The 27,099-nt window shown below is 44.0% G+C and overlaps 1 protein-coding gene across 2 annotated transcripts in view; it reads left to right on the forward strand.

The window, feature by feature from the left end:
- PRKRA (protein activator of interferon induced protein kinase EIF2AK2) overlaps nt 1-24,600 on the forward strand; it is a 47,515-nt gene extending 22,915 nt beyond the window's left edge. For both annotated transcript variants that reach the window (XM_073646867.1, XM_073646868.1), the window contains 6 exons: nt 2,120-2,201; nt 2,709-2,793; nt 19,605-19,722; nt 19,850-19,947; nt 22,515-22,689; nt 24,212-24,600. In XM_073646867.1, coding sequence (XP_073502968.1) covers nt 2,120-2,201; nt 2,709-2,793; nt 19,605-19,722; nt 19,850-19,947; nt 22,515-22,689; nt 24,212-24,369 — 716 coding nt within the window. In that variant the 3' untranslated portion in view covers nt 24,370-24,600. The remainder of the gene's footprint in view (nt 1-2,119; nt 2,202-2,708; nt 2,794-19,604; nt 19,723-19,849; nt 19,948-22,514; nt 22,690-24,211) is intronic.
- Nucleotides 24,601-27,099: the final 2,499 nt, after the last annotated feature.

Raw genomic sequence — 27,099 nt, forward strand, 5'->3', positions numbered from 1 at the left:
CCTTATATTAACTCCGACATGGCAGGGATACGGCCACGGCAGCTTATTAACACCCCCAGAGTATCCCCGCATGTCAATTTCTGAAAGTTTAAAAGCATTACCGGCGTATAAGACGACCCCAGACTAGACAGAAGATTTTTCAGTCTTCAAAAGTCGTCTTATACGCCGGAATATACGGTATATAAAATCCTATAGTAAACCCCAGAACCATTGCCATTATTAATCAATATATATCCTATGATACATAAAAAATTATTCCAAAAAGTATTTTGTGCCCAACTTCCCCCTTGAATGGAGATGGCCTTACTGATGACGTGGCTCTCTGGAAGCCAAGAATAGGACGGGTGCCAACTATATGTATTAAGTGGCAAAGGAACTGCCTGCCCAGGCGGAAACATGTGCTGCTGGGGTCCTGCCTCCTGAGCTTTTTGGAAACATACGAAAATACCGTATCTTTTGGACTGTAGGACACACCTTACTATGAACACGCCTCAGGTTAAGGGAGCAGAAAATAGGAAAAACATTTTTCCTACTAATTAAAACTTACCTGGTGGTGTAAAGAAATGGAGGGGACAACATCACTGATTTATAATGCACTAGGATTTCCCTGCAGCTTGTGTATTATACCGCACAAACATTATGTACAATCTCTGCAGTACTCATATACATATACACAACACTGCTACATAAAGAGTACATGCTCACTCAGCTCTGCTGTATACACACACGGCCCTGCTACATAGACACACGGCTCTGCTACACACACAGCTCTCCTACATACACATGGCTTTCCTACATATACACACACACGACTCTCCTACATGCACATACAACACTGATATATACATGCACACAGCTCTGCTGCATACACACACAGCTCTGGTACATATGCACACGCACACATTGTGTACACAGCTTTATTACATACATACAGAGTACTGCTACATATACACTGGTCTGTTACATACACACTTGGCTCTGCTATATACATGCACATTGCTCTGCTACATACACAGATCTGCTATATATACTCACACATCTCTGCTACATACACACACAGCTCTGGTACATATACACATGCACACATACACATGCATACATTTTGATGTTTCTTGCATGTATGGGACTTATGGAATGATCTGAAAGGTCCTTCAGTTACTTAGTTTTTGCCAAAGTCCCGGACAGCCCCTTTAAGAAAGCTTCCTTATATAAAAGGAGGTGTCTGAAGTCAACCATCCATCAAACCTCTTTACTGCATTTCTTTAAATATTGGATTTCTCAATTTAGATCTCAATATTTGTCAAAAATTTCCAGGGAGAACTCAGACAAGACAGCTTCTTATCTTTCTGGCAGCTCAGTGGTATCTTCTCTTTTTTCATTTACTATACTATGAGAATAAAATCTGGAGATTGATTAATTAGTTGCGCTGTTTCCTTTAGTTCTTCTTCCTTAAAGGGAACCTGCCACGTTTCACGCGCAGCCTGATCTGTGTACAGCACGGTATAGAGCATAATGATATATAGGTTTGTAGGAAAAGTTTCAGTATAATTTGTATTTTATTTGTTGAAATTCTTGGTATTTGTATGTATATGAGTCCAGTAGGCAGTCCTACCTGTGACTGCCCACTACCTCTGCATGCACAGTCATATAGGGAAGAGTGTCAATCACTGAGTAGAACCGCCCAGTGGACTCAACCACTGAGTAGGACCTCCCACTGGACTCAACCACTGAGTAGGACCACCCACTGGACTCAACAACTAAGTAGGACCACCCACTAGACTCAAACACTGAGTAGGACCACCCACTGGACTCAACCACTGAGTAGGACCTCCCACTGGACTCAACCACTGAGTAGGACCACCCACTGGACTCATACATACAAACACCAGGAATTTCAATGAATAAAATACAAGTTTTACTGAAACTTTTCCCACCAAATTGTCAGCTCCTCCTGCTCTATGACATCCTGCCTGCAGATCAGAGACCATTTTTAAGTTGACACAATCCTTTTAAGCTTTTAGTGAGAACATTCTTCACGCCTTTAGGATTATTTTATACAGATCATACTGGAAAGTCGTCTTTCCGTTCCAGAATAATTCCTGCTCCTTTTCTTTTTTAGGCGAGGGGTCTAGCAAGAAAGTCGCAAAACATAAAGCTGCAGAGTCGGCTTTGAACGTACTAAGAGGAGATGCCAACCTGAAGTAAGAATTATTTTTCTGCATTTTTTATGCTATTTTTTTTATATATCTTGTAGATTTTCTTTGGTGAGATGCATTACATTGAAAGGGTTATCTTCCAAAATAAAAAGTTATCCGGTGTCCAGAAAAAGCAGAGTACAGCACTACGCTATTGACAACGAATGGAGCCGGGGACAGGTATCTCTGCCTCCATCAAGACGGGGCTGCAGAGCCCCAATCGGAGGGGTTCAGAGCTACGTTATAGGGGGTTACAGCAGTTGGACCTCCTCTATTCTACAGTTAACCTTTTATTTTGAGAATAACCCTTTAAAGGGTTTACACACGGTTGCTTCCTACTTTTTCAGCATTTTACGCTTTTTTTTTGCTACTAAGATGTAAATGATGCATCCGAGAGAAATCTGATTATTTGCCTCCTCCTGAGGGCATAGGAGGGTGATGCATTGGGAAAAATAAATGTTCTGCTAAAAGAAATATTAGTTTTCACACACCAACTATTATGTCAATTTACAGCTTGCCTATGACTGAACCCATCACAAAGGACGTTTCCAAACAACCAAGCAGCCAGACTCAGGGCAATCCAATTGGTTCATTACAGGTACCTGTTTGTGTGTATGTATAAAAGGCCGGTGTATGTGTTTGCTCCGATAACGTATTCTTTACATACCCTAAGCCTGCCATGCACATTAGATGGCTGTCGACAAAATGATATATCGGCTGGCCGCCATCTCTCCCATACACAGGAGCTTTCGTTCGGCCAAGCAATCCTGTGGTCTCCATGAGAAAGACATGTCTGGTGGCGGATTTCCGGGAAAACAGTACGACTAGCAGTCCAGAATTGGACATGCTGGCTGGATATTTTCCTCAACAATTAATTGTCCAAGGCTCCCAATACACATTAGCCTGTCTGCCATACCGTCAATAACGGCAAATTCGGCCAACATTAGTCCAAAGTGTAGAGGGGGGCTTTACTAACATGCAGAACCAGTATAGTACCCGCCGGTATTTTATATAGGTGTCAGTAGATTGTTTAGGAGTCTATAGGGAAAAACGGATTTCACCAGAGGTTCCCTTTATTTGTTGTATATGTACTGTGCCTTTGCAAACCCTATGGGAGCCCAGCAGTGGTTGAATGCTGTAACAGTCAGGATCAGAGAAGTCTGGATTTATTTTTTTACCGCTTTGATGCCTTTGTCAGTAGCAGCTACATTATTGAAGGTGTTTGAAAGAGGAAGGGGAGCTCTCTGCTTCAGATTAGTGCCGCCTTACAACGCAATTGTGGGTGGAAATGTTTTACCATGGCAGTCTAGGACGCTGAGGCCACCATACACTTTACATGTATGCGTATGGAGGCCTCCTGACTCTTGTCCACCAATAGTATAGTTTGTGTGGCTGCCCCCTTACTCTGTCCCAATAGGATAATGTGTATGGGGACCTCCCGATTCTCCCTCTACTGTATAATATGTATGGAGGCCTCCTAGCTTTCCTCCTACAGTATAATATGTATGGAGGCCTCCTAGCTTTCCTCCTACAGTATATTATGTATATAGACCTTCTGACTCTCCCCGTACTGTATAATATGTACAGTACAGACCAAAAGTTTGGACACACCTCATTTAAAGATTTTTCTGTATTTTCATGACTATGAAAATTGTACATTCACACTGAAGGCATCAAAACTATGAATTAACACATGTGGAATTATATACTTAACAAAAAAGTGTGAAACAACTGAAAATATGTCTTATATTCTAGGTTCTTCAAAGTAGCCACCTTTTGCTTTGATGACTGCTTTGCACACTCTTGGCATTCTCTTGATGAGCTTCAAGAGGTTGTCACCGGAAATGGTTTTCACTTCACAGGTGTGCCCTGTCAGGTTTAATAAGTGGGATTTCTTGCCTTATAAATGGGTTTGGGACCATCAGTTGTGTTGTGCAGAAGTCTGGTGGATACACAGCTGATAGTCTTACTGAATAGCAGTCATCAAAGCAAAAGGTGGCTACTTTGAAGAACCTAGAATATAAGACATATTTTCAGTTGTTTCACACTTTTTTGTTAATTATATAATTCCACATGTGTTAATTCATAGTTTTGATGCCTTCAGTGTGAATGTACAATTTTCATAGTCATAAAAATACAGAAAAATGTTTAAATGAGAAGGTGTGTCCAAACTTTTGGTCTGTACTGTATATAGACCTCCCGACTCTCCCCCTACTGTATAATATATATAGAGACCTCCCCACTCTCCCCCTACTGTATAATATGTATATAGACCTCCCGACTCTCCCCCTACTGTATAATATATATAGAGACCTCCCCACTCTCCCCCTACTGTATAATATGTATATAGACCTCCCGACTCTCCCCCTACTGTATAATATATATAGAGACCTCCCCACTCTCCCCCTACTGTATAATATGTATATAGACCTCCCGACTCTCCCCCTACTGTATAATATATATGGAGACTTCCCCACTCTCCCCCTACTATATAATATGTATATAGACCTCCCGACTCTCCCCCTACTGTATAATATGTATATAGACCTCCCGACTCTCCCCCTACTGTATAATATATATAGAGACCTCCCCACTCTCCCCCTACTGTATAATATGTATATAGACCTCCCGACTCTCCCCCTACTGTATAATATATATAGAGACCTCCCCACTCTCCCCCTACTGTATAATATGTATATAGACCTCCCGACTCTCCCCCTACTGTATAATATATATAGAGACCTCCCCACTCTCCCCCTACTGTATAATATGTATATAGACCTCCCGACTCTCCCCCTACTGTATAATATATATAGAGACCTCCCCACTCTCCCCCTACTGTATAATATGTATATAGACCTCCCGACTCTCCCCCTACTGTATAATATATATGGAGACTTCCCCACTCTCCCCCTACTATATAATATGTATATAGACCTCCCGACTCTCCCCCTACTGTATAATATGTATATAGACCTCCCGACTCTCCCCCTACTGTATAATATATATAGAGACCTCCCCACTCTCCCCCTACTGTATAATATGTATATAGACCTCCCGACTCTCCCCCTACTGTATAATATATATAGAGACCTCCCCACTCTCCCCCTACTGTATAATATGTATATAGACCTCCCGACTCTCCCCCTACTGTATAATATATATGGAGACCTCCCGACTCTCCCCCTACTGTATAATATGTATATAGACCTCCCGACTCTCCCCCTACTGTATAATATGTATTTAGGCCTCCTGAATCTCCACTTACTGTATAATATTTCGAGACCTCCCGACTCTTTCCCTACTGTATAATATGTATAGAGACCTTCCAACTCTCCCCCCTAATTTATAATGTATGAGTCCACCCAGCTCTCCCCGTACAGTATAGTATGTATGGCTACCTCCCGACTCACCCTACTGTATAATATGTATGGAGACCTCCCCACTCCCCCTACTGTATAATATGTATGGCGACCTCCCGACTCTCCCCCTACTGTATAATATGTATGGAGACCTTCTAGCTTTCCCGCTACAGTATAATGTGTATGGAGGCCTCCCGATTCTCCCCCTACAGTATAATATGTATGGAGGCCTCCTAGCTTTGCCCCTACAGTATAATGTGTATGGGGACCTCCCGACTCTCCCCCTACTGTATAATATGTATGGAGGCCTCCTAGCTTTGCCCCTACAGTATAATGTGTATGGGGTCCTCCTGACTCTCCCCCTACTGTATAATATGTATGGAGGCCTCCCGACTCTCCCCCTACTGTATAATATGTATGGAGACCTCCTAGCTTTCCTCCTACTGTATAATATGTATGGAGGCCTCCCGACTCTCCCCACTACTGTATAATATGTATGGAGGCCTCCTAGCTTTCCTCCTACAGTATAATGTGTATGGGGACCTCCCGACTCTCCCCCTACTGTATAATATGTATGGAGGCCTCCTAGCTTTCCTCCTACAGTATAATGTGTATGGAGGCCTCCTAGCTTTCCTCCTACAGTATAATATGTATGGTGGCCTCCCGACTCTCCCCCTACTGTATAATATGTATGGAGGCCTCCTAGCTTACCTTCTACAGTATAATTTGTATGGGGACCTCCCGACTCTCCCCCTACTGTATAATATGTATGGAGACCTCCTAGCTTTCCTCCTACTGTATAATATGTATGGAGGCCTCCTAGCTTTCCTCCTACTGTATAATATGTATGGAGGCCTCCTAGCTTTCCTCCTACTGTATAATATGTATGGGGACCTCCCGACTCTCCCCCTACTGTATAATATGTATGGAGGCCTCCTAGCTTTCCTCCTTCAGTATAATGTGTATGGGGACCTCCCGACTCTCCCCCTACTGTATAATATGTATGGAGGCCTCCCGACTCTCCCCCTACTGTATAATATGTATGGCGGCCTCCTAGCTTTCCTCCTACAGTATAATGTGTATGGGGACCTCCTGACTTTCCTCCTACTGTATAATATGTATGGAGGCCTCCTAGCTTTCCTCCTACAGTATAATGTGTATGGGGACCTCCTGACTTTCCTCCTACTGTATAATATGTATGGAGGCCTCCTAGCTTACCTTCTACAGTATAATTTGTATGGGGACCTCCCGACTCTCCCCCTACTGTATAATATGTATGGAGGCCTCCTAGCTTTCCTCCTACAGTATAATGTGTATGGCGGCCTCCTAGCTTTCCTCCTACTGTATAATATGTATGGAGGCCTCCTAGCTTTCCTCCTACAGTATAATGTGTATGGGGACCTCCCGACTCTCCCCCTACTGTATAATATGTATGGAGGCCTCCTAGCTTTCCTCCTACAGTATAATGTGTATGGGGACCTCCCGAATGTCCCCACTACTGTATAATATGTATGGAGGCCTCCTAGCTTTCCTCCTTCAGTATAATGTGTATGGGGACCTCCTGACTTTCCTCCTACTGTATAATATGTATGGAGGCCTCCTAGCTTACCTTCTACAGTATAATGTGTATGGAGGCCTCCCGACTCTCCCCCTACTGTATAATATGTATGGAGGCCTCCCGACTCTCCCCCTACTGTATAATATGTATGGAGGCCTCCTAGCTTTCCTCCTACAGTATAATGTGTATGGGGACCTCCTGACTTTCCTCCTACTGTATAATATGTATGGAGGCCTCCTAGCTTACCTTCTACAGTATAATTTGTATGGGGACCTCCCGACTCTCCCCCTACTGTATAATATGTATGGAGGCCTCCTAGCTTTCCTCCTACTGTATAATATGTATGGAGGCCTCCCGACTCTCCCCACTACTGTATAATATGTATGGAGGCCTCCTAGCTTTCCTCCTACAGTATAATGTGTATGGGGACCTCCCGACTCTCCCCCTACTGTATAATATGTATGGAGGCCTCCTGACTCTCCCACTACTGTATAATATGTGTGGAGGCCTCCTAGCTTTCCTCCTACAGTATAATGTGTATGGTGGCCGCCCGACTCTCCCCCTACTGTATAATATGTATATAGACCTCCCGACTCTCCCCCTACTGTATAATATGTATGGAGGCCTCCCGACTCTCCCCCTACTGTATAATATGTATGGAGGCCTCCCGACTCTCCCCCTACTGTATAATATGTATGGAGGCCTCCCGACTCTCCCCCTACTGTATAATATGTATGGAGACCTCCTAGCTTACCTTCTACAGTATAATGTGTATGGAGGCCTCCCGACTCTCCCCCTACTGTATAATATGTATGGAGGCCTCCTAGCTTTCCTCCTACAGTATAATGTGTATGGGGACCTCCTGACTTTCCTCCTACTGTATAATATGTATGGCGGCCTCCTAGCTTACCTTCAACAGTATAATTTGTATGGGGACCTCCCGACTCTCCCCCTACTGTATAATATGTATGGTGGCCTCCCGATTCTCCCCCTACTGTATAATATGTATGGAGGCCTCCTAGCTTTCCTCCTACAGTATAATGTGTATGGGGACCTCCTGACTTTCCTCCTACTGTATAATATGTATGGAGACCTCCTAGCTTACCTTCTACAGTATAATTTGTATGGGGACCTCCCGACTCTCCCCCTACTGTATAATATGTATGGAGGCCTCCTAGCTTTCCTCCTTCTGTATAATATGTATGGAGGCCTCCCGACTCTCCCCACTACTGTATAATATGTATGGCGGCCTCCTAGCTTTCCTCCTACAGTATAATTTGTATGGGGACCTCCCGACTCCCCCTACTGTATAATATGTATGGAGGCCTCCCGACTCTCCCCCTACTGTATAATATGTATGGCGGCCTCCTAGCTTTCCTCCTACAGTATAATGTGTATGGGGACCTCCTGACTTTCCTCCTACTGTATAATATGTATGGAGGCCTCCTAGCTTACCTTCTACAGTATAATTTGTATGGGGACCTCCCGACTCTCCCCCTACTGTATAATATGTATGGAGGCCTCCTAGCTTTCCTCCTACAGTATAATGTGTATGGGGACCTCCTGACTTTCCTCCTACTGTATAATATGTATGGAGGCCTCCTAGCTTACCTTCTACAGTATAATTTGTATGGGGACCTCCCGACTCTCCCCCTACTCTATAATATGTATGGAGGCCTCCTAGCTTACCTTCTACAGTATAATTTGTATGGGGACCTCCCGACTCTCCCCCTACTGTATAATATGTATGGAGGCCTCCTAGCTTTCCTCCTACAGTATAATGTGTATGGCGGCCTCCTAGCTTTCCTCCTACTGTATAATATGTATGGGGACCTCCCGACTCTCCCCCTACTGTATAATATGTATGGAGGCCTCCTAGCTTTCCTCCTTCAGTATAATGTGTATGGAGGCCTCCCGACTCTCCCCCTACTGTATAATATGTATGGAGGCCTCCCGACTCTCCCCCTACTGTATAATATGTATGGAGGCCTCCTAGCTTTCCTCCTACAGTATAATGTGTATGGGGACCTCCTGACTTTCCTCCTACTGTATAATATGTATGGAGGCCTCCTAGCTTACCTTCTACAGTATAATTTGTATGGGGACCTCCCGACTCTCCCCACTACTGTATAATATGTATGGTGGCCTCCTAGCTTTCCTCCTACAGTATAATTTGTATGGGGACCTCCCGACTCTCCCCCTACTGTATAATATGTATGGAGGCCTCCTAGCTTTCCTCCTACTGTATAATATGTATGGAGGCCTCCCGACTCTCCCCACTACTGTATAATATGTATGGAGGCCTCCTAGCTTTCCTCCTACAGTATAATGTGTATGGGGACCTCCCGACTCTCCCCCTACTGTATAATATGTATGGAGGCCTCCTGACTCTCCCCCTACTGTATAATATGTGTGGAGGCCTCCTAGCTTTCCTCCTACAGTATAATGTGTATGGAGGCCTCCCGACTCTCCCCCTACTGTATAATATGTATGGAGGCCTCCTAGCTTTCCTCCTACTGTATAATATGTATGGAGGCCTCCCGACTCTCCCCACTACTGTATAATATGTATGGAGGCCTCCTAGCTTTCCTCCTACAGTATAATGTGTATGGGGACCTCCCGACTCTCCCCCTACTGTATAATATGTATGGAGGCCTCCTGACTCTCCCCCTACTGTATAATATGTGTGGAGGCCTCCCGACTCTCCCCCTACTGTATAATATGTATGGAGGCCTCCCGACTCTCCCCACTACTGTATAATATGTATGGAGGCCTCCTAGCTTTCCTCCTACTGTATAATATGTATGGAGGCCTCCCGACTCTCCCCACTACTGTATAATATGTATGGAGGCCTCCTAGCTTTCCTCCTACAGTATAATGTGTATGGAGGCCTCCCGACTCTCCCCCTACTGTATAATATGTATATAGACCTCCCGACTCTCCCCCTACTGTATAATATGTATGGAGGCCTCCCGACTCTCCCCCTACTGTATAATATGTATGGAGGCCTCCCGACTCTCCCCCTACTGTATAATATGTATGGAGGCCTCCCGACTCTCCCCCTACTGTATAATATGTATGGAGGCCTCCCGACTCTCCCCCTACTGTATAATATGTATGGAGACCTCCTAGCTTACCTTCTACAGTATAATGTGTATGGAGGCCTCCCGACTCTCCCCCTACTGTATAATATGTATGGTGGCCTCCCGATTCTCCCCCTACTGTATAATATGTATGGAGGCCTCCTAGCTTTCCTCCTACAGTATAATGTGTATGGAGGCCTCCTAGCTTTCCTCCTACAGTATAATGTGTATGGGGACCTCCTGACTTTCCTCCTACTGTATAATATGTATGGAGACCTCCTAGCTTACTTTCTACAGTATAATTTGTATGGGGACCTCCCGACTCTCCCCCTACTGTATAATATGTATGGTGGTCTCCCGATTCTCCCCCTACTGTATAATATGTATGGAGGCCTCCTAGCTTTCCTCCTACAGTATAATGTGTATGGAGGCCTCCTAGCTTTCCTCCTACAGTATAATGTGTATGGGGACCTCCTGACTTTCCTCCTACTGTATAATATGTATGGAGGCCTCCTAGCTTACCTTCTACAGTATAATTTGTATGGGGACCTCCCGACTCTCCCCACTACTGTATAATATGTATGGCGGCCTCCTAGCTTTCCTCCTACAGTATAATTTGTATGGGGACCTCCCGACTCTCCCCCTACTGTATAATATGTATGGAGGCCTCCTAGCTTTCCTCCTACTGTATAATATGTATGGAGGCCTCCCGACTCTCCCCACTACTGTATAATATGTATGGAGGCCTCCTAGCTTTCCTCCTACAGTATAATGTGTATGGGGACCTCCCGACTCTCCCCCTACTGTATAATATGTATGGAGGCCTCCTGACTCTCCCCCTACTGTATAATATGTGTGGAGGCCTCCTAGCTTTCCTCCTACAGTATAATGTGTATGGAGGCCTCCCGACTCTCCCCCTACTGTATAATATGTATGGAGGCCTCCTATCTTTCCTCCTACTGTATAATATGTATGGAGGCCTCCCGACTCTCCCCACTACTGTATAATATGTATGGAGGCCTCCTAGCTTTCCTCCTACAGTATAATGTGTATGGGGACCTCCCGACTCTCCCCCTACTGTATAATATGTATGGAGGCCTCCTGACTCTCCCCCTACTGTATAATATGTGTGGAGGCCTCCCGACTCTCCCCCTACTGTATAATATGTATGGAGGCCTCCCGACTCTCCCCACTACTGTATAATATGTATGGAGGCCTCCTAGCTTTCCTCCTACTGTATAATATGTATGGAGGCCTCCCGACTCTCCCCACTACTGTATAATATGTATGGAGGCCTCCTAGCTTTCCTCCTACAGTATAATGTGTATGGAGGCCTCCCGACTCTCCCCCTACTGTATAATATGTATATAGACCTCCCGACTCTCCCCCTACTGTATAATATGTATGGAGGCCTCCCGACTCTCCCCCTACTGTATAATATGTATGGAGGCCTCCCGACTCTCCCCCTACTGTATAATATGTATGGAGGCCTCCCGACTCTCCCCCTACTGTATAATATGTATGGAGGCCTCCCGACTCTCCCCCTACTGTATAATATGTATGGAGACCTCCTAGCTTACCTTCTACAGTATAATGTGTATGGAGGCCTCCCGACTCTCCCCCTACTGTATAATATGTATGGTGGCCTCCCGATTCTCCCCCTACTGTATAATATGTATGGAGGCCTCCTAGCTTTCCTCCTACAGTATAATGTGTATGGAGGCCTCCTAGCTTTCCTCCTACAGTATAATGTGTATGGGGACCTCCTGACTTTCCTCCTACTGTATAATATGTATGGAGACCTCCTAGCTTACTTTCTACAGTATAATTTGTATGGGGACCTCCCGACTCTCCCCCTACTGTATAATATGTATGGTGGTCTCCCGATTCTCCCCCTACTGTATAATATGTATGGAGGCCTCCTAGCTTTCCTCCTACAGTATAATGTGTATGGAGGCCTCCTAGCTTTCTTCCTACAGTATAATGTGTATGGGGACCTCCTGACTTTCCTCCTACTGTATAATATGTATGGAGGCCTCCTAGCTTTCCTCCTTCTGTATAATATGTATGGAGGCCTCCCGACTCTCCCCACTACTGTATAATATGTATGGCGGCCTCCTAGCTTTCCTCCTACAGTATAATTTGTATGGGGACCTCCCGACTCTCCCCCTACTGTATAATATGTCTGGAGGCCTCCTAGCTTTCCTCCTACTGTATAATATGTATGGAGGCCTCCCGACTCTCCCCACTACTGTATAATATGTATGGAGACCTCCTAGCTTACTTTCTACAGTATAATTTGTATGGGGACCTCCCGACTCTCCCCCTACTGTATAATATGTATGGAGGCCTCCTAGCTTTCCTCCTACAGTATAATGTGTATGGAGGCCTCCCGACTCTCCCCACTACTGTATAATATGTATGGAGACCTCCTGACTTTCCTCCTACTGTATAATATGTATGGAGGCCTCCTAGCTTACCTTCTACAGTATAATTTGTATGGGGACCTCCCGACTCTCCCCCTACTGTATAATATGTATGGAGGCCTCCTAGCTTTCCTCCTTCTGTATAATATGTATGGAGGCCTCCCGACTCTCCCCACTACTGTATAATATGTATGGCGGCCTCCTAGCTTTCCTCCTTCTGTATAATATGTATGGAGGCCTCCCGACTCTCCCCACTACTGTATAATATGTATGGAGGCCTCCTAGCTTTCCTCCTACAGTATAATGTGTATGGGGACCTCCCGACTCTCCCCCTACTGTATAATATGTATGGAGGCCTCCTAGCTTTCCTCCTACAGTATAATGTGTATGGGGACCTCCCGACTGTCCCCACTACTGTATAATATGTATGGAGGCCTCCTAGCTTTCCTCCTTCAGTATAATGTGTATATAGACCTCCCGACTCTCCCCCTACTGTATAATATGTATGGAGGCCTCCTAGCTTTCCTCCTACAGTATAATGTGTATGGGGACCTCCCGACTGTCCCCACTACTGTATAATATGTATGGAGGCCTCCTAGCTTTCCTCCTTCAGTATAATATGTATATAGACCTCCCGACTCTCCCCCTACTGTATAATATGTATGGAGGCCTCCCGACTCTCCCCCTACTGTATAATATGTATGGAGGCCTCCTAGCTTTCCTCCTACAGTATAATGTGTATGGGGACTTCCTGACTTTCCTCCTACTGTATAATATGTATGGAGGCCTCCTAGCTTACCTTCTACAGTATAATTTGTATGGGGACCTCCCGACTCTCCCCCTACTGTATAATATGTATGGAGGCCTGCTAGCTTTCCTCCTACAGTATAATGTGTATGGCGGCCTCCTAGCTTTCCTCCTACTGTATAATATGTATGGAGGCCTCCTAGCTTACCTTCTACAGTATAATTTGTATGGGGACCTCCCGACTCTCCCCCTACTGTATAATATGTATGGAGGCCTCCTAGCTTTCCTCCTACAGTATAATGTGTATGGCGGCCTCCTAGCTTTCCTCCTACAGTATAATGTGTATGGGGACCTCCCGAATGTCCCCACTACTGTATAATATGTATGGAGGCCTCCTAGCTTTCCTCCTTCAGTATAATGTGTATGGAGGCCTCCCGACTCTCCCCCTACTGTATAATATGTATGGAGGCCTCCCGACTCTCCCCCTACTGTATAATATGTATGGAGGCCTCCTAGCTTTCCTCCTACAGTATAATGTGTATGGGGACCTCCTGACTTTCCTCCTACTGTATAATATGTATGGAGGCCTCCTAGCTTTCCTCCTACTGTATAATATGTATGGAGGCCTCCTAGCTTTCCTCCTACTGTATAATGTGTATGGAGGCCTCCTAGCTTTCCTCCTACAGTATAATGTGTATGGAGGCCTCCCGACTCTCCCCCTACTGTATAATATGTATGGAGGCCTCCCGACTCTCCCCCTACTGTATAATATGTATGGAGGCCTCCTAGCTTTCCTCCTACAGTATAATGTGTATGGGGACCTCCTGACTTTCCTCCTACTGTATAATATGTATGGAGGCCTCCTAGCTTTCCTCCTACTGTATAATATGTATGGAGGCCTCCTAGCTTTCCTCCTACTGTATAATGTGTATGGCGGCCTCCTAGCTTTCCTCCTACAGTATAATGTGTATGGGGACCTCCCGAATGTCCCCACTACTGTATAATATGTATGGAGGCCTCCTAGCTTTCCTCCTTCAGTATAATGTGTATGGAGGCCTCCCGACTCTCCCCCTACAGTATAATATGTATGGGGACCTCCCGACTCTCCCCCTACTGTATAATATGTATGGAGGCCTCCTGACTCTCCCCCTACTGTATAATATATATAGAGACCTCCCCACTCTCCCCCTACTGTATAATATGTATATAGACCTCCCGACTCTCCCCCTACTGTATAATATGTATATAGACCTCCCGACTCTCCCCCTACTGTATAATATATATAGAGACCTCCCCACTCTCCCCCTACTGTATAATATGTATATAGACCTCCCGACTCTCCCCCTACTGTATAATATATATAGAGACCTCCCCACTCTCCCCCTACTGTATAATATGTATATAGACCTCCCGACTCTCCCCCTACTGTATAATATATATAGAGACCTCCCCACTCTCCCCCTACTGTATAATATGTATATAGACCTCCCGACTCTCCCCCTACTGTATAATATATATGGAGACCTCCCGACTCTCCCCCTACTGTATAATATGTATATAGACCTCCCGACTCTCCCCCTACTGTATAATATGTATGGAGGCCTCCTAGCTTTCCTCCTACAGTATAATGTGTATGGGGACCTCCTGACTTTCCTCCTACTGTATAATATGTATGGAGGCCTCCTAGCTTTCCTCCTACTGTATAATATGTATGGAGGCCTCCTAGCTTTCCTCCTACTGTATAATGTGTATGGCGGCCTCCTAGCTTTCCTCCTACAGTATAATGTGTATGGGGACCTCCCGAATGTCCCCACTACTGTATAATATGTATGGAGGCCTCCTAGCTTTCCTCCTTCAGTATAATGTGTATGGAGGCCTCCCGACTCTCCCCCTACTGTATAATATATATGGAGACCTCCCGACTCTCCCCCTACTGTATAATATTTCGAGACCTCCCGACTCTCCCCCTACTGTATAATATGTATATAGACCTTCCAACTCTCCCCCCTAATTTATAATGTATGAGTCCACCCAGCTCTCCCCGTACAGTATAGTATGTATGGCTACCTCCCGACTCACCCTACTGTATAATATGTATGGAGACCTCCCCACTCTCCCCCTACTGTATAATATGTATGGAGACCTTCTAGCTTTCCCGCTACAGTATAATGTGTATGGAGGCCTCCCGATTCTCCCCCTACAGTATAATATGTATGGAGGCCTCCTAGCTTTGCCCCTACAGTATAATGTGTATGGGGTCCTCCTGACTCTCCCCCTACTGTATAATATGTATGGAGACCTCCTAGCTTTCCTCCTACTGTATAATATGTATGGAGGCCTCCCGACTCTCCCCACTACTGTATAATATGTATGGAGGCCTCCTAGCTTTCCTCCTACAGTATAATGTGTATGGGGACCTCCCGACTCTCCCCCTACTGTATAATATGTATGGAGGCCTCCCGACTCTCCCCCTACTGTATAATATGTATGGGGACCTCCCGACTCTCCCCCTACTGTATAATATGTATGGAGACCTCCTAGCTTTCCTCCTACTGTATAATATGTATGGAGGCCTCCCGACTCTCCCCACTACTGTATAATATGTATGGAGGCCTCCTAGCTTTCCTCCTACAGTATAATGTGTATGGGGACCTCCCGACTCTCCCCACTACTGTATAATATGTATGGAGGCCTCCTAGCTTTCCTCCTACAGTATAATGTGTATGGGGATCTCCTGACTCTCCCCCTACTGTATAATATGTATGGAGGCCTCCTAGCTTTCCTCCTACTGTATAATATGTATGGAGGCCTCCTAGCTTTCCTCCTACAGTATAATGTGTATGGGGATCTCCTGACTCTCCCCCTACTGTATAATATGTATGGAGGCCTCCTAGCTTTCCTCCTACTGTATAATATGTATGGAGGCCTCCTAGCTTTCCTCCTACTGTATAATATGTATGGAGGCCTCCTAGCTTTCCTCCTACTGTATAATATGTATGGGGACCTCCCGACTCTCCCCCTACTGTATAATATGTATGGAGGCCTCCTAGCTTTCCTCCTTCAGTATAATGTGTATGGGGACCTCCCGACTCTCCCCCTACTGTATAATATGTATGGAGGCCTCCCGACTCTCCCCCTACTGTATAATATGTATGGCGGCCTCCTAGCTTTCCTCCTACAGTATAATGTGTATGGGGACCTCCTGACTTTCCTCCTACTGTATAATATGTATGGAGGCCTCCTAGCTTTCCTCCTACAGTATAATGTGTATGGGGACCTCCTGACTTTCCTCCTACTGTATAATATGTATGGAGGCCTCCTAGCTTTCCTCCTACAGTATAATGTGTATGAGGACCTCCTGACTTTCCTCCTACTGTATAATATGTATGGAGGCCTCCTAGCTTACCTTCTACAGTATAATTTGTATGGGGACCTCCCGACTCTCCCCCTACTGTATAATATGTATGGAGGCCTCCTAGCTTTCCTCCTACAGTATAATGTGTATGGCGGCCTCCTAGCTTTCCTCCTACTGTATAATATGTATTGGGACCTCCCGACTCTCCCCCTACTGTATAATATGTATGGAGGCCTCCTAGCTTTCCTCCTACAGTATAATTTGTATGGGGACCTCCCGACTCTCCCCCTACTGTATAATATGTATGGAGGCCTCCTAGCTTACCTTCTACAGTATAATTTGTATGGGGACCTCCCGACTCTCCCCCTACTGTATAATATGTATGGAGGCCTCCTAGCTTACCTTCTACAGTATAATGTGTATGGGGACCTCCCGACTCTCCCCCTACTGTATAATATGTATGGAGACCTCCTAGCTTTCCTCCTACTGTATAATATGTATGGAGGCCTCCCGACTCTCCCCACTACTGTATAATATGTATGGAGGCCTCCTAGCTTTCCTCCTACAGTATAATGTGTATGGAGGCCTCCTAGCTTTCCTCCTACAGTATAATGTGTATGGGGACCTCCTGACTTTCCTCCTACTGTATAATATGTATGGAGGCCTCCTAGCTTTCCTCCTACAGTATAATGTGTATGGGGACCTCCCGACTCTCCCCCTACTGTATAATATGTATGGAGGCCTCCTAGCTTTCCTCCTACAGTATAATGTGTATGGGGACCTCCCGACTCTCCCCCTACTGTATAATATGTATGGAGGCCTCCTAGCTTTCCTCCTACAGTATAATGTGTATGGGGACCTCCCGACTCTCCCCCTACTGTATAATATGTATGGAGGCCTCCTAGCTTTTCTCCTACAGTATAATATGTATGGGGACCTCCCGACTCTCCCCCTACTGTATAATATGTATGGAGGCCTCCTAGCTTTCCTCCTACAGTATAATGTGTATGGGGACCTCCCGACTCTCCCCCTACTGTATAATATGTATGGAGGCCTCCTAGCTTTCCTCCTACAGTATAATATGTATGGGGACCTCCCCTGATAGATTATGTTGGGGAAGACAAGCATCCACCCTGTGGAATTCGATGTCTGAACCTTTTGCTCAGCGGAGATAAGTCACCATCATAGGATTTTGGCAGTGACTCTCACAGAAAACACAGGAGCGCTCAGCTGAGCCGAGTGTTTCTGTGCATGTGGGAGTCAGGAGAGATGGCTGCCGGCCGAACTATTGTTCATCCAACAGCTATCTAATATGTTTGGGGGACTTAAAGGAATTCTGTCACAAGGTTTTTTTTTTACACCTAATCTTAGAGCAGCATAATGTAGGGGCAGAGACCCTGATTCCAGCGATGTATCACTTACTGGGCTTAATGCTGTAGTTTTGATAATATCCTGCTGATAAAACAGTGATTTTATCAGTAGAGAACTAGTAAGCCTGTTTCCATGTAGTCCTCCATATACATAAGCTCTGTATATGTTTTGGACATGACAGCCCATGTCTTTTTCTTCAGCTATGGTACATAAGCTCTGTATAACCCCACCCCCACCACTGATTGGCAGCTTTCTGCCTATGCACAGTGTATAGAAAGCTGCCAATCAGTGGTGTGGGCGGGGTTACATTCTGAGCACTGCTAGATCTGCAGCAGAGAAAACTGAGTTTATCAAAACTGCAATAAGCATCCCAGGGAGTGATACATCGCTGGAATCAGGATCTCTGCCCCTACATCATTCTGCTCTCAGATTTGTTGGCAAAAATCTGCTGACAGATTCCCTTTCAGAAAGGCTCCCAAGTTCTGCTAATCATATTCCTCATTACTTCTCCCACATATTATACAGCACATAGTCTGAGCTTTAATTTAGGTCCAAGGGGATAAAGTCTGACTCCGGATGGGAAAGCTGATATTAGTGGGACAAGTGCTTCGACTTGTTGCTATATTAGGACAAACGTCACAGAAAGATGAAATTTTTGGGGGGACAGATAAACGCCAATAAACTTGAAAGTAATTTAGGATCTTAAGTGCAGCAGTAAGAAATAGTGAAGTTGCGGAATATGTTAACAATGCAGCCAAGTGTGTGTTACTAAACTGATATACTTGGAAAGAAGGTGGCAAGACGCCAAATTGATCCGGGCTGCCTTTGGCAGCTGCCCTGTGACTTGGTCGTAATCCATAGCTGATGTCCCACAACAGCAGGTCCTCTTCATGTCGAATTTGAGAAGGGCCTGTGCTGCCATTAACCTTGGCTCGCAGCTCTCAGCGTGGAGGAGGAGGAGGCGAGCTGCTCTTCCTTTGTACATGTCCTTCAAGACAGTTCTCCCCACACTGGCGATTGGCATTATCTCCATCATACATGCTTCTGCCCTGCAAATCTTGACATTGGACCTGCTCAAACATGGCAAATCACAGTTTTATTTGGATGCCTAATTCAATATGCTCTCGTCTATAAAAGGCCTCGTGTCAAAAAGTTGCTTAAAGGGATTGATTGAAATTAAAAGGGTGAGTGACAACCGGGGCTGGGGCATCTCAACAGCTCTCGTACGGACCACGATGCACGGAGTGGCCGCGGGTCTCCTGATCTGAACTTGGCAGCCTCATAGTTATATAGGAGACTCACGGCCAGTCCGTGCTTGGATCGTGATACATACGGACATCTGAATGAGGCATAAGAGAGATGGCTAGATCAGTATGGTCGCTGGTAGCCGTTCTATCACAAATGATAAAACGTTGTAATAAATGGGGTCATAAGAGACTGGTCTTGTCTCACTGACTGCGGCTTGTAGGCTCTCGTCGTATAACCTTCCCACGTTTCTTTATTCCAGGAGCTTGCTGTACAGAAAGGATGGCGACTACCTGAGTATTTTGTATCTCAAGAATCAGGACCACCTCATAAGAGAGAGTTCACCATGTCCTGCCGTGTAGAAACTTTTGTAGAAACCGGTAAGATTTATTCCATGTGTTTTTATAACTTTTTGACGTGATAGGATGACGCTTTACATTGCAGATTAAGGTGCAGTCTGGTAATAAGTTAGTGTTCGTTTTTTTTTTTTTTCTATTTTCTCTCCAGGTTTCAGCACATCAAAAAAGACGGCAAAGAAAATGGCAGCGGAAAAATTGTTTGCCAAACTAAAAAGCATTCCAGCTGATAAGATCAATCTCTCTATAGTGAGTATATAGAGTGGATGTAACATGGGAACTGACTACAATCTCAGCTGTTTGGCTTCTCAACTTATCTGCCAGGGTAGCTTATCTTCTCCCGGTTTATGGGCCACTGGCATTCGTAGAGAAGAGCAAAAAGGTTTGCAGGACAGCGTCCAGCTGCTAAATCAGTAATCTATAGCTGCCAGATTAGTCCTTCAAATACTTCCTCCTTCCTGGCCTCATCCCCAGTGTCTCTTCTGAATAGTAGAACCAACGCAACGTCATTTACAACAATGAAGTTTTGATGGGCCTACAACCCAAAAGAGACACCGGTGATGCGGACAAGAAGGAGATTTGGAGCAGGACTGTGGAGTCGGTAAGCCAAACCTCCGACTCCTCAATTTCCATGACACCGACTCCACGACTCCCTCATACATTGCTCATGTTTAAGTGATAAATTTACTGTAGCACAGATTCATCTCAGCTAAAAGTCTAGACCCTTAGATCAGGAATAGGACAGACACTTATAGGACATTTCATAACTTATGAAAAAATATTCCCCACAAACTGCATTAAATTACTGTACCCAATTTATTATATATTTTAGGAGTTGGAGTCGGTCCATTTTATACCGATTCCAACTCCACCAAAATGGACATCGACTCCACGACTCCGACTCCACAGCCCTGATTTGGAGGGCTATAATCTGGCAGCTACAGATTACTGATTTAAAATCCTATGAAGGGCTAATAGCAACAGTACATGCTTAAATAAAAGTGAATATTGATATCAGGCTAATTTTAGCACTTATAATTGTAAGTACTAATAACCATGATTTGGATCAATAGATTCCTCGCATAATGACATGCAGAACCAATGAAAAAATTGCACCAAAGAATCAAAAGGTAGCAGAAAAGTAAAAACAATCTTTATTAATTAATTAAAAATTACATCAAGGGCTAGGGCGATGACATGTGAGTGGCCAATAATTGGCACCGCAATAGAGGGGCAAGCAAAATATTATAGTTAAATCTGCAGGAAGGAGAAAAATTATAGGGTAAGACTGGTCAGGGCATAGGTATGTGGCTAAGGGATGAATACCACAGTAGGAGGTAAAGCAATTAGTGTCATGATGCTTAGATTTAGCCACAAGCCAAAGTCCCTACCAAAAATACATGCATATAAGATCTGATCCTGCGGGATATAAATATAAGTATCCGTGGAGGTTACCTTGGTGCAGTACTGCTGTGCCACTACCTCAACGCGCGTTTTGGCTCCCCCGGAAGAAGGCACTGTAGACGAAATGCACGTTGGTGGTATTCATCCCTTTGCCACATGCCTATGCCCTGACCAGTCTTACCCTATGATATTTTTCCTTCCTGCAGATTTAACTATCTATAATATTTTGCCTCGCCCCTCTATTGCGGTGCTAATTATTGGCCATTCACATGTCATCACCCTAGCCCGTGATGTAATTTTTAATGAATTAATAAAGATTTTTTTTCTGCTACCTTTTGATTCTTTTGTGCAATTTTTTCATTGGTTCCGCAGATTACTGATTTAGCTGCAGGACTCGGGTCCTGTGAATCTTTTTGCTCAACTCAATTTCAGAGTTTCCGATGAACCCACATCCTAGAGCTCCAAATATGCTAAACTTTACATGTGGTGGAGCTGCAGACACTGTCGAGGATCTCTTCATGCTCAGAGCTATTAAATTAAGACTTGACATCTGCTGCCAGTACTCTGACCCCCTGCCAATTATCAGAATGAAATGGCTATGGCACAGTGTGCCGCTTCCTATCTATATGCCACCAAGACAAAACTTTTTAAAGAGGACCTGTCACCAGGTGAAAAGTGGCCAAGTTTTGCTCTTATTTTATCCCTGATGCTCCCATGATTATTCTGTTTTATTTATTTTTTTAATCTTCGATGCAGTTCCTTTTTTTCACTTAGTGCTAATTTTTATGGTCTTAACCAAAGAGGCGTGGCTCCAAGTAATGATGCAGAGAATCTAAAGACACGCCCCAGAGGATCCCGTAAGCACTGCCCCTTTGGAAAAGACCATGAAAATTGACATTAAATAAAAAGGCCAAACGTATGGCAGAGTAAAAAAAATGTAATACTCAGGGGAGCAGCTGGGATAAAATTAGCGCAAAAATTGGCCTCTTAGGACCTGATGACATACATTATGTATGTTCACACTGAAGTTTTTTTTTACTTAGACCTTGTAGTAGATCTGCTTCAAAACCCACTTCAAAAACGATGTAAACGTAGCCTTATTGTCTCTCCTGACACATTAAGAGACCATTTCAGGCAACATCTTATACTGACTGCAGCCTGCAGTATTGGTGGGAATAAAGAATTATATGTGCACCCTTAGTCTGCGATATATACAACATATTATTAATGTCTCATCACCCTCCTTCTTAGTAGTGGTGGGCACAGTAAAACATTTTTCTGCCACCTGCCTTTCACACTTGTATATCCAACACTTTTTTGGCACATGAGGTCCATTGTAGACTGTGGACATGTTTGTGTCGTAAGAAAACATATTTCGGTTATGGTGTTCACAGTTTTCGTAATCATTTTAGAAAAAGCCTGCTGGCAATAGCCCTGGGTGTACCTGGGACTCCCTGAAAAATTCATCTGGTGAGAAAATAAGCCTGCTGAAGAAAAGTGCACTGAGTATTCCCAACACAGACTATGTGAAAATGCTGACAGAGGTGGCAGAAGAGCAGGATTTCCGAGTTTCCTACATGGATATAGGTAAGCCTGTACCCAATTGTTGGGTTTTTTTTTTTGTTTTATTTTATGATATAGTAAGGATGATGAAACTACTCCTACGGGTCTCCTATCATTATTTCTAAATGTGCCAAGAATGAACAAAAGTTTGGGTGGCATGAGATCAATATTGTCTAGTAGCACAGTAATATATGTAGTCAAATACCTTATTTTTTTGGACTATATGACGCACTTTACTATAAGACGCACCCCAAAGTTAAACAGCAGAAAATAGGAAAAACATATTTCCTAGCAATTAAAAATTTCCTAGAGGTGTATAGAAGTGGAGGGGTCAGTATTGCTAATTATAATGCACTAGTATAGAATAGGGAGGTTATAGATCTATTGCTAGTCTTTCTCTGCATCTTGTGTATTATACACATATACAGCACACAGATTATATACAATCTCTGCAGTGCACACAAACACAATTCTGCTGCATGCACAGTTTTTGCTTACCCAGCTCTACTACATACACACACAGCTCTGCTACATACACACACAGCTCTACTACATACACACACCTCTAGAACGCAGTGTGTATACACTGCCATATTTTACAGTTCTTTCAAGGTATATGACTGATCACATTAAATAATCTTCAGCCAGTGAGGACCTGCAGCTTCAGTGACTTGCCAGTCCTGGTAGCTGCTGGTCCTGGTAGCCAACGGTCCTGGTAGCTTTCTTTCCTACCTTTCACCGACTATAAAACGCACACTCTTTATTAGAAAACTTGTGTAAATTCTCTGAATTGTAAAGCTCTGCGTAACATGTTGATGCTATATAAATAAAAATATGATTATTATTATTGTTTTCTTGTTAAAAAGTGCATCTTATAGTCCAAAAATATCCGGTATTTGCTTACAGTGCTATGGTGAGGCAGACGGGCCACCGGTGGCTGCACATGTCTTGGAAGGAATCAATCAAAGCATTTTTAGACATTGATATCCATAACATTGATGATTTTATTTTTTGCCTTTTTTGGATTCTCGCTCTTGAAGAAATGTACAATAAGTTATTATTTCCATTCGGAATAGCAATTAACCCCTTTGCATCTAGGAATTTAAAGGGTGTTGCCACGAGTTTAAAACACATTTTAAATTAGTGAAGGGGGAAAAAATAATTAAAAATAAAATTGATACTCTCCTATTTGTCTGGGGCTGCTCCTTAATTCCACACTTTGTCCCCCACCAGTCTTTTAGCTGCATCTTCCTGCTAAGGAGAATCATGGGACCACTGCAGCTGATCAGACACTGGCTGCAGTGGTCATGTGATGTTCCCTGTCGGACAAGCTAAGCGATTGTCAGGGTACACATTGCAGAATAGGGAGGAGCAGTGTTGGTCTGCTAAGTATCCATTTTGTTTTTACATTTTCCTACCTCCCATGGACCATTTCAGGGGGGTATGATGGTACCGCTATGCACATTGCTCCTCATCTCCATAGTATTCCATGTTTTAGTTGTTGATGACAATGCATCGTAACGTTATCATTTTGGTTTTGTTGCAGAGGAACTGAGTGTCAATGGGCAGTACCAGTGTCTGGCCGAACTGTCCTCCAGCCCGGTCACTGTTTGTCACGGTACTGGGCTCTCATGTGGCAACGCTCACAACGACGCTGCCCACAACGCACTACAGTACTTAAAAATCATGGCGGGAAAAAAATGAAATGGAAGGAAAGAAAAAAACAAAAAACGAAAACTGAAATGAAGTTTGCTTCCTACCTCTCATTACCTCTCCATTCACAATGAAATGGTCACACTACAGATGAATTGTCACCGTCATGGAGCTCCATACCAAGTATTAAATGTCCTCATGTTCATCTTTCAGTTTGAAACCCCAAATATGTGGTATGAAATTTGGATTTGTTTTTAATGTAATTAAATTGGAGAAACCGGTGTTTTGTGTGTGTGGTTTTTTTTGTCTCAGTTTTTCAATTACAGAAAAGTGATAGTATATTAGTTGGGCGTGCAAATGGTCTCTAATGCTAAATAAATAAATGCTAATAAATTCTGTGCTTTCTTTTATAGAAATCTAGCAGTTGTCATTTTTTATTTTTGGAAAAAAAGGAACAGTAATAGATATTTTTTTATTCAGCTGGAGCAAGTATATTGAAGATTATTTCTCTGTAATACACCGTGGATTCCCAATGACCTTGGTGCATTTTGCCGCATAACGTAGTTTGCGCTGTCCGTTTGTTTAGCTCCTATCTTCATGCCATTAGTGTAGGGGTGTGCGGTGTTCTGGGTGCCTGCCGGAATGGTAATGTGCTGTATAAATCAGATGGCACGCTCCGGGTAGCCCTCTTATTTCACATAGTCACACTTGACAGCTCGGTAGAAGCGGCAGCGTCCCGCTGGATTTGTTCAGGGGTAGCAGATGGCTGGTTAGAATATCTGAGAACCAAGAATCCTAATGTCTTACTACTGTTTAATGCTCCTCTCTAAATGTGACACAGACCTGGATGTATAGAAAGCCCCAATAATCTACATTCTGTAGTGTAAAGTTCAGACCTTGTTTGAAAAATATCTTGTGTATATTTGTATTTAAAGAAGTTGTCCACTACTTGGACAACTCCTTGTCATACCCCACGCTTGGCTCTGATAAAATAATAAAGCTTATACTCACCTCCCGTTCCAGCGGTGTCAGCACTCGCAGTACCGGGACTCTCGTGCGGTTATTGTGACATGTGACCCCAGCACCCAATCAGCACTGGCGTCACTGTGTTGGCTTTTGTACGAATTGAAGATGAAGAGGCAGTCAGAGATCAGCTGCAGCCCGGACTTCCTCTTCATGCTCAATTCGACAGGAGGCAGGGGCAGTGACGCCGGCGCTGATTGGATGCCGGGGTCACGTGTCACAATCGCACAAAAGCCCCGAAACAGACAGTGCTGACACCGCTGGAACAGAGCCAGCATGGGAGGTAAGTATAAGCTTTTCTATTTTATCGGGGCTAAACATTTAGATCAAGAAGGGATTGTCCAAGTAGTAGAAAACCCTTTTTAAGGGGTCTAGATTTTAACACAGATATTCCATTACAGAAAGTATATCCCATCACTATTTGATCCGCCGGGACCCTCACTAATCCAGACGAAGCTTGTTCAGTTTTCCAAGGTGCAATGGTGTTACTGGCCTTTGACCTCCACAATAAGAAAGTAATCAAATATCCTACCAGTATTCCACCATGCATAGGAAAATCATTTTTAGGGTGACTCTCACCTCAATATTACTCATTGACCCCCATATGTGGATGCGAGTTTTGGCAGCCTCACCATGAGAACATTCCCCTCTCAAGGAGAGAAAAAACAAACATATGGCAGTCTTACGCATTTTGGACTCCTCTATGATTAGGCATGTAAGACGCGTAAGGCTGTCGTGTGTTTTTTCATTCCTCATTGTGTTTTTTATTCATTTTTATTGAGATTATTATACAGTAAAGATGTTTTCTACCTTTTCCCATGATGCAGAATTGCAATTTCTTTCTCTATTTGATACGTTTACGCGAGGATACCGGCCTAGAGATCACCACGCATTGTTAAAAGGATAGTTTGTATTTCTCTTTGTGGTGGTGAAATGATATTCTATCATTAAAGTGTTATATCCCCTATCAAGCCAGAATTGTGGCACAGTTAGCTACTGTCTTTCATGACTAGCGCCATATTTATTATATGTGTTGCGCACTTTCCATCTTGTCTGACGAAGGTATGTGCCTTAGCAGAATAAGGATTGACTTAAAATGCTAATTTCTGGTGCAAATTAAGCCAACTAATAGATTGTGTAACCTAACAGGGGTATTCCCATCTCCAAGATCTTTTCCCAATATGTAGTAGGTGTAATAATAATATTAGCAAATGTACTACATTAGAAATGTAGTATAGTTCTTTTGATTTGCTATGTCTCTTTCCTCATGTGCAGGGCATTGCAGTAGCTTAGGTATCCATGGTTACAACCACTAACAACTAACTGTCAATATATGAATGGTCGTAACCATGGATACCTTAGCTACTGCAATGCCCTGCACTTGTGGAAAGAGACATAGCAAATCAGAAGAACTATACTACATTTCTAATTGGAGGCATTTGTGAATATTATTATTATTACACCTACTACATATTGGGATAGGATCTTGGAGATAGGAATAACCCTTTAAGGTGAGTTTACACCAGCCAACTTACGGCGGTCGTTTAATAGTATGTTTACAAAGGCTCCTCTAAACGAAGAGCACTGAACTGTCTGGAATACAGATTCCATTGGGCATGCGCTGCAACTCTTCTCGGCAGCACGAGTCCTGATTACCCAAGACAATGTGCTTTCGAGAAAGCTGATCTTTTGTCCAGCACAAAAGATCATTTTACTTGACAAAAAGAGCGTTCTGCTGATTCCTCAGGCGGTCGGTAG

This window comes from Phyllobates terribilis, unplaced genomic scaffold (assembly GCF_046119375.1).
Source record: "Phyllobates terribilis strain yellow unplaced genomic scaffold, ASM4611937v1 Scaffold_9__5_contigs__length_417890890, whole genome shotgun sequence".
Classification (NCBI taxonomy): domain Eukaryota; kingdom Metazoa; phylum Chordata; class Amphibia; order Anura; family Dendrobatidae; genus Phyllobates; species Phyllobates terribilis.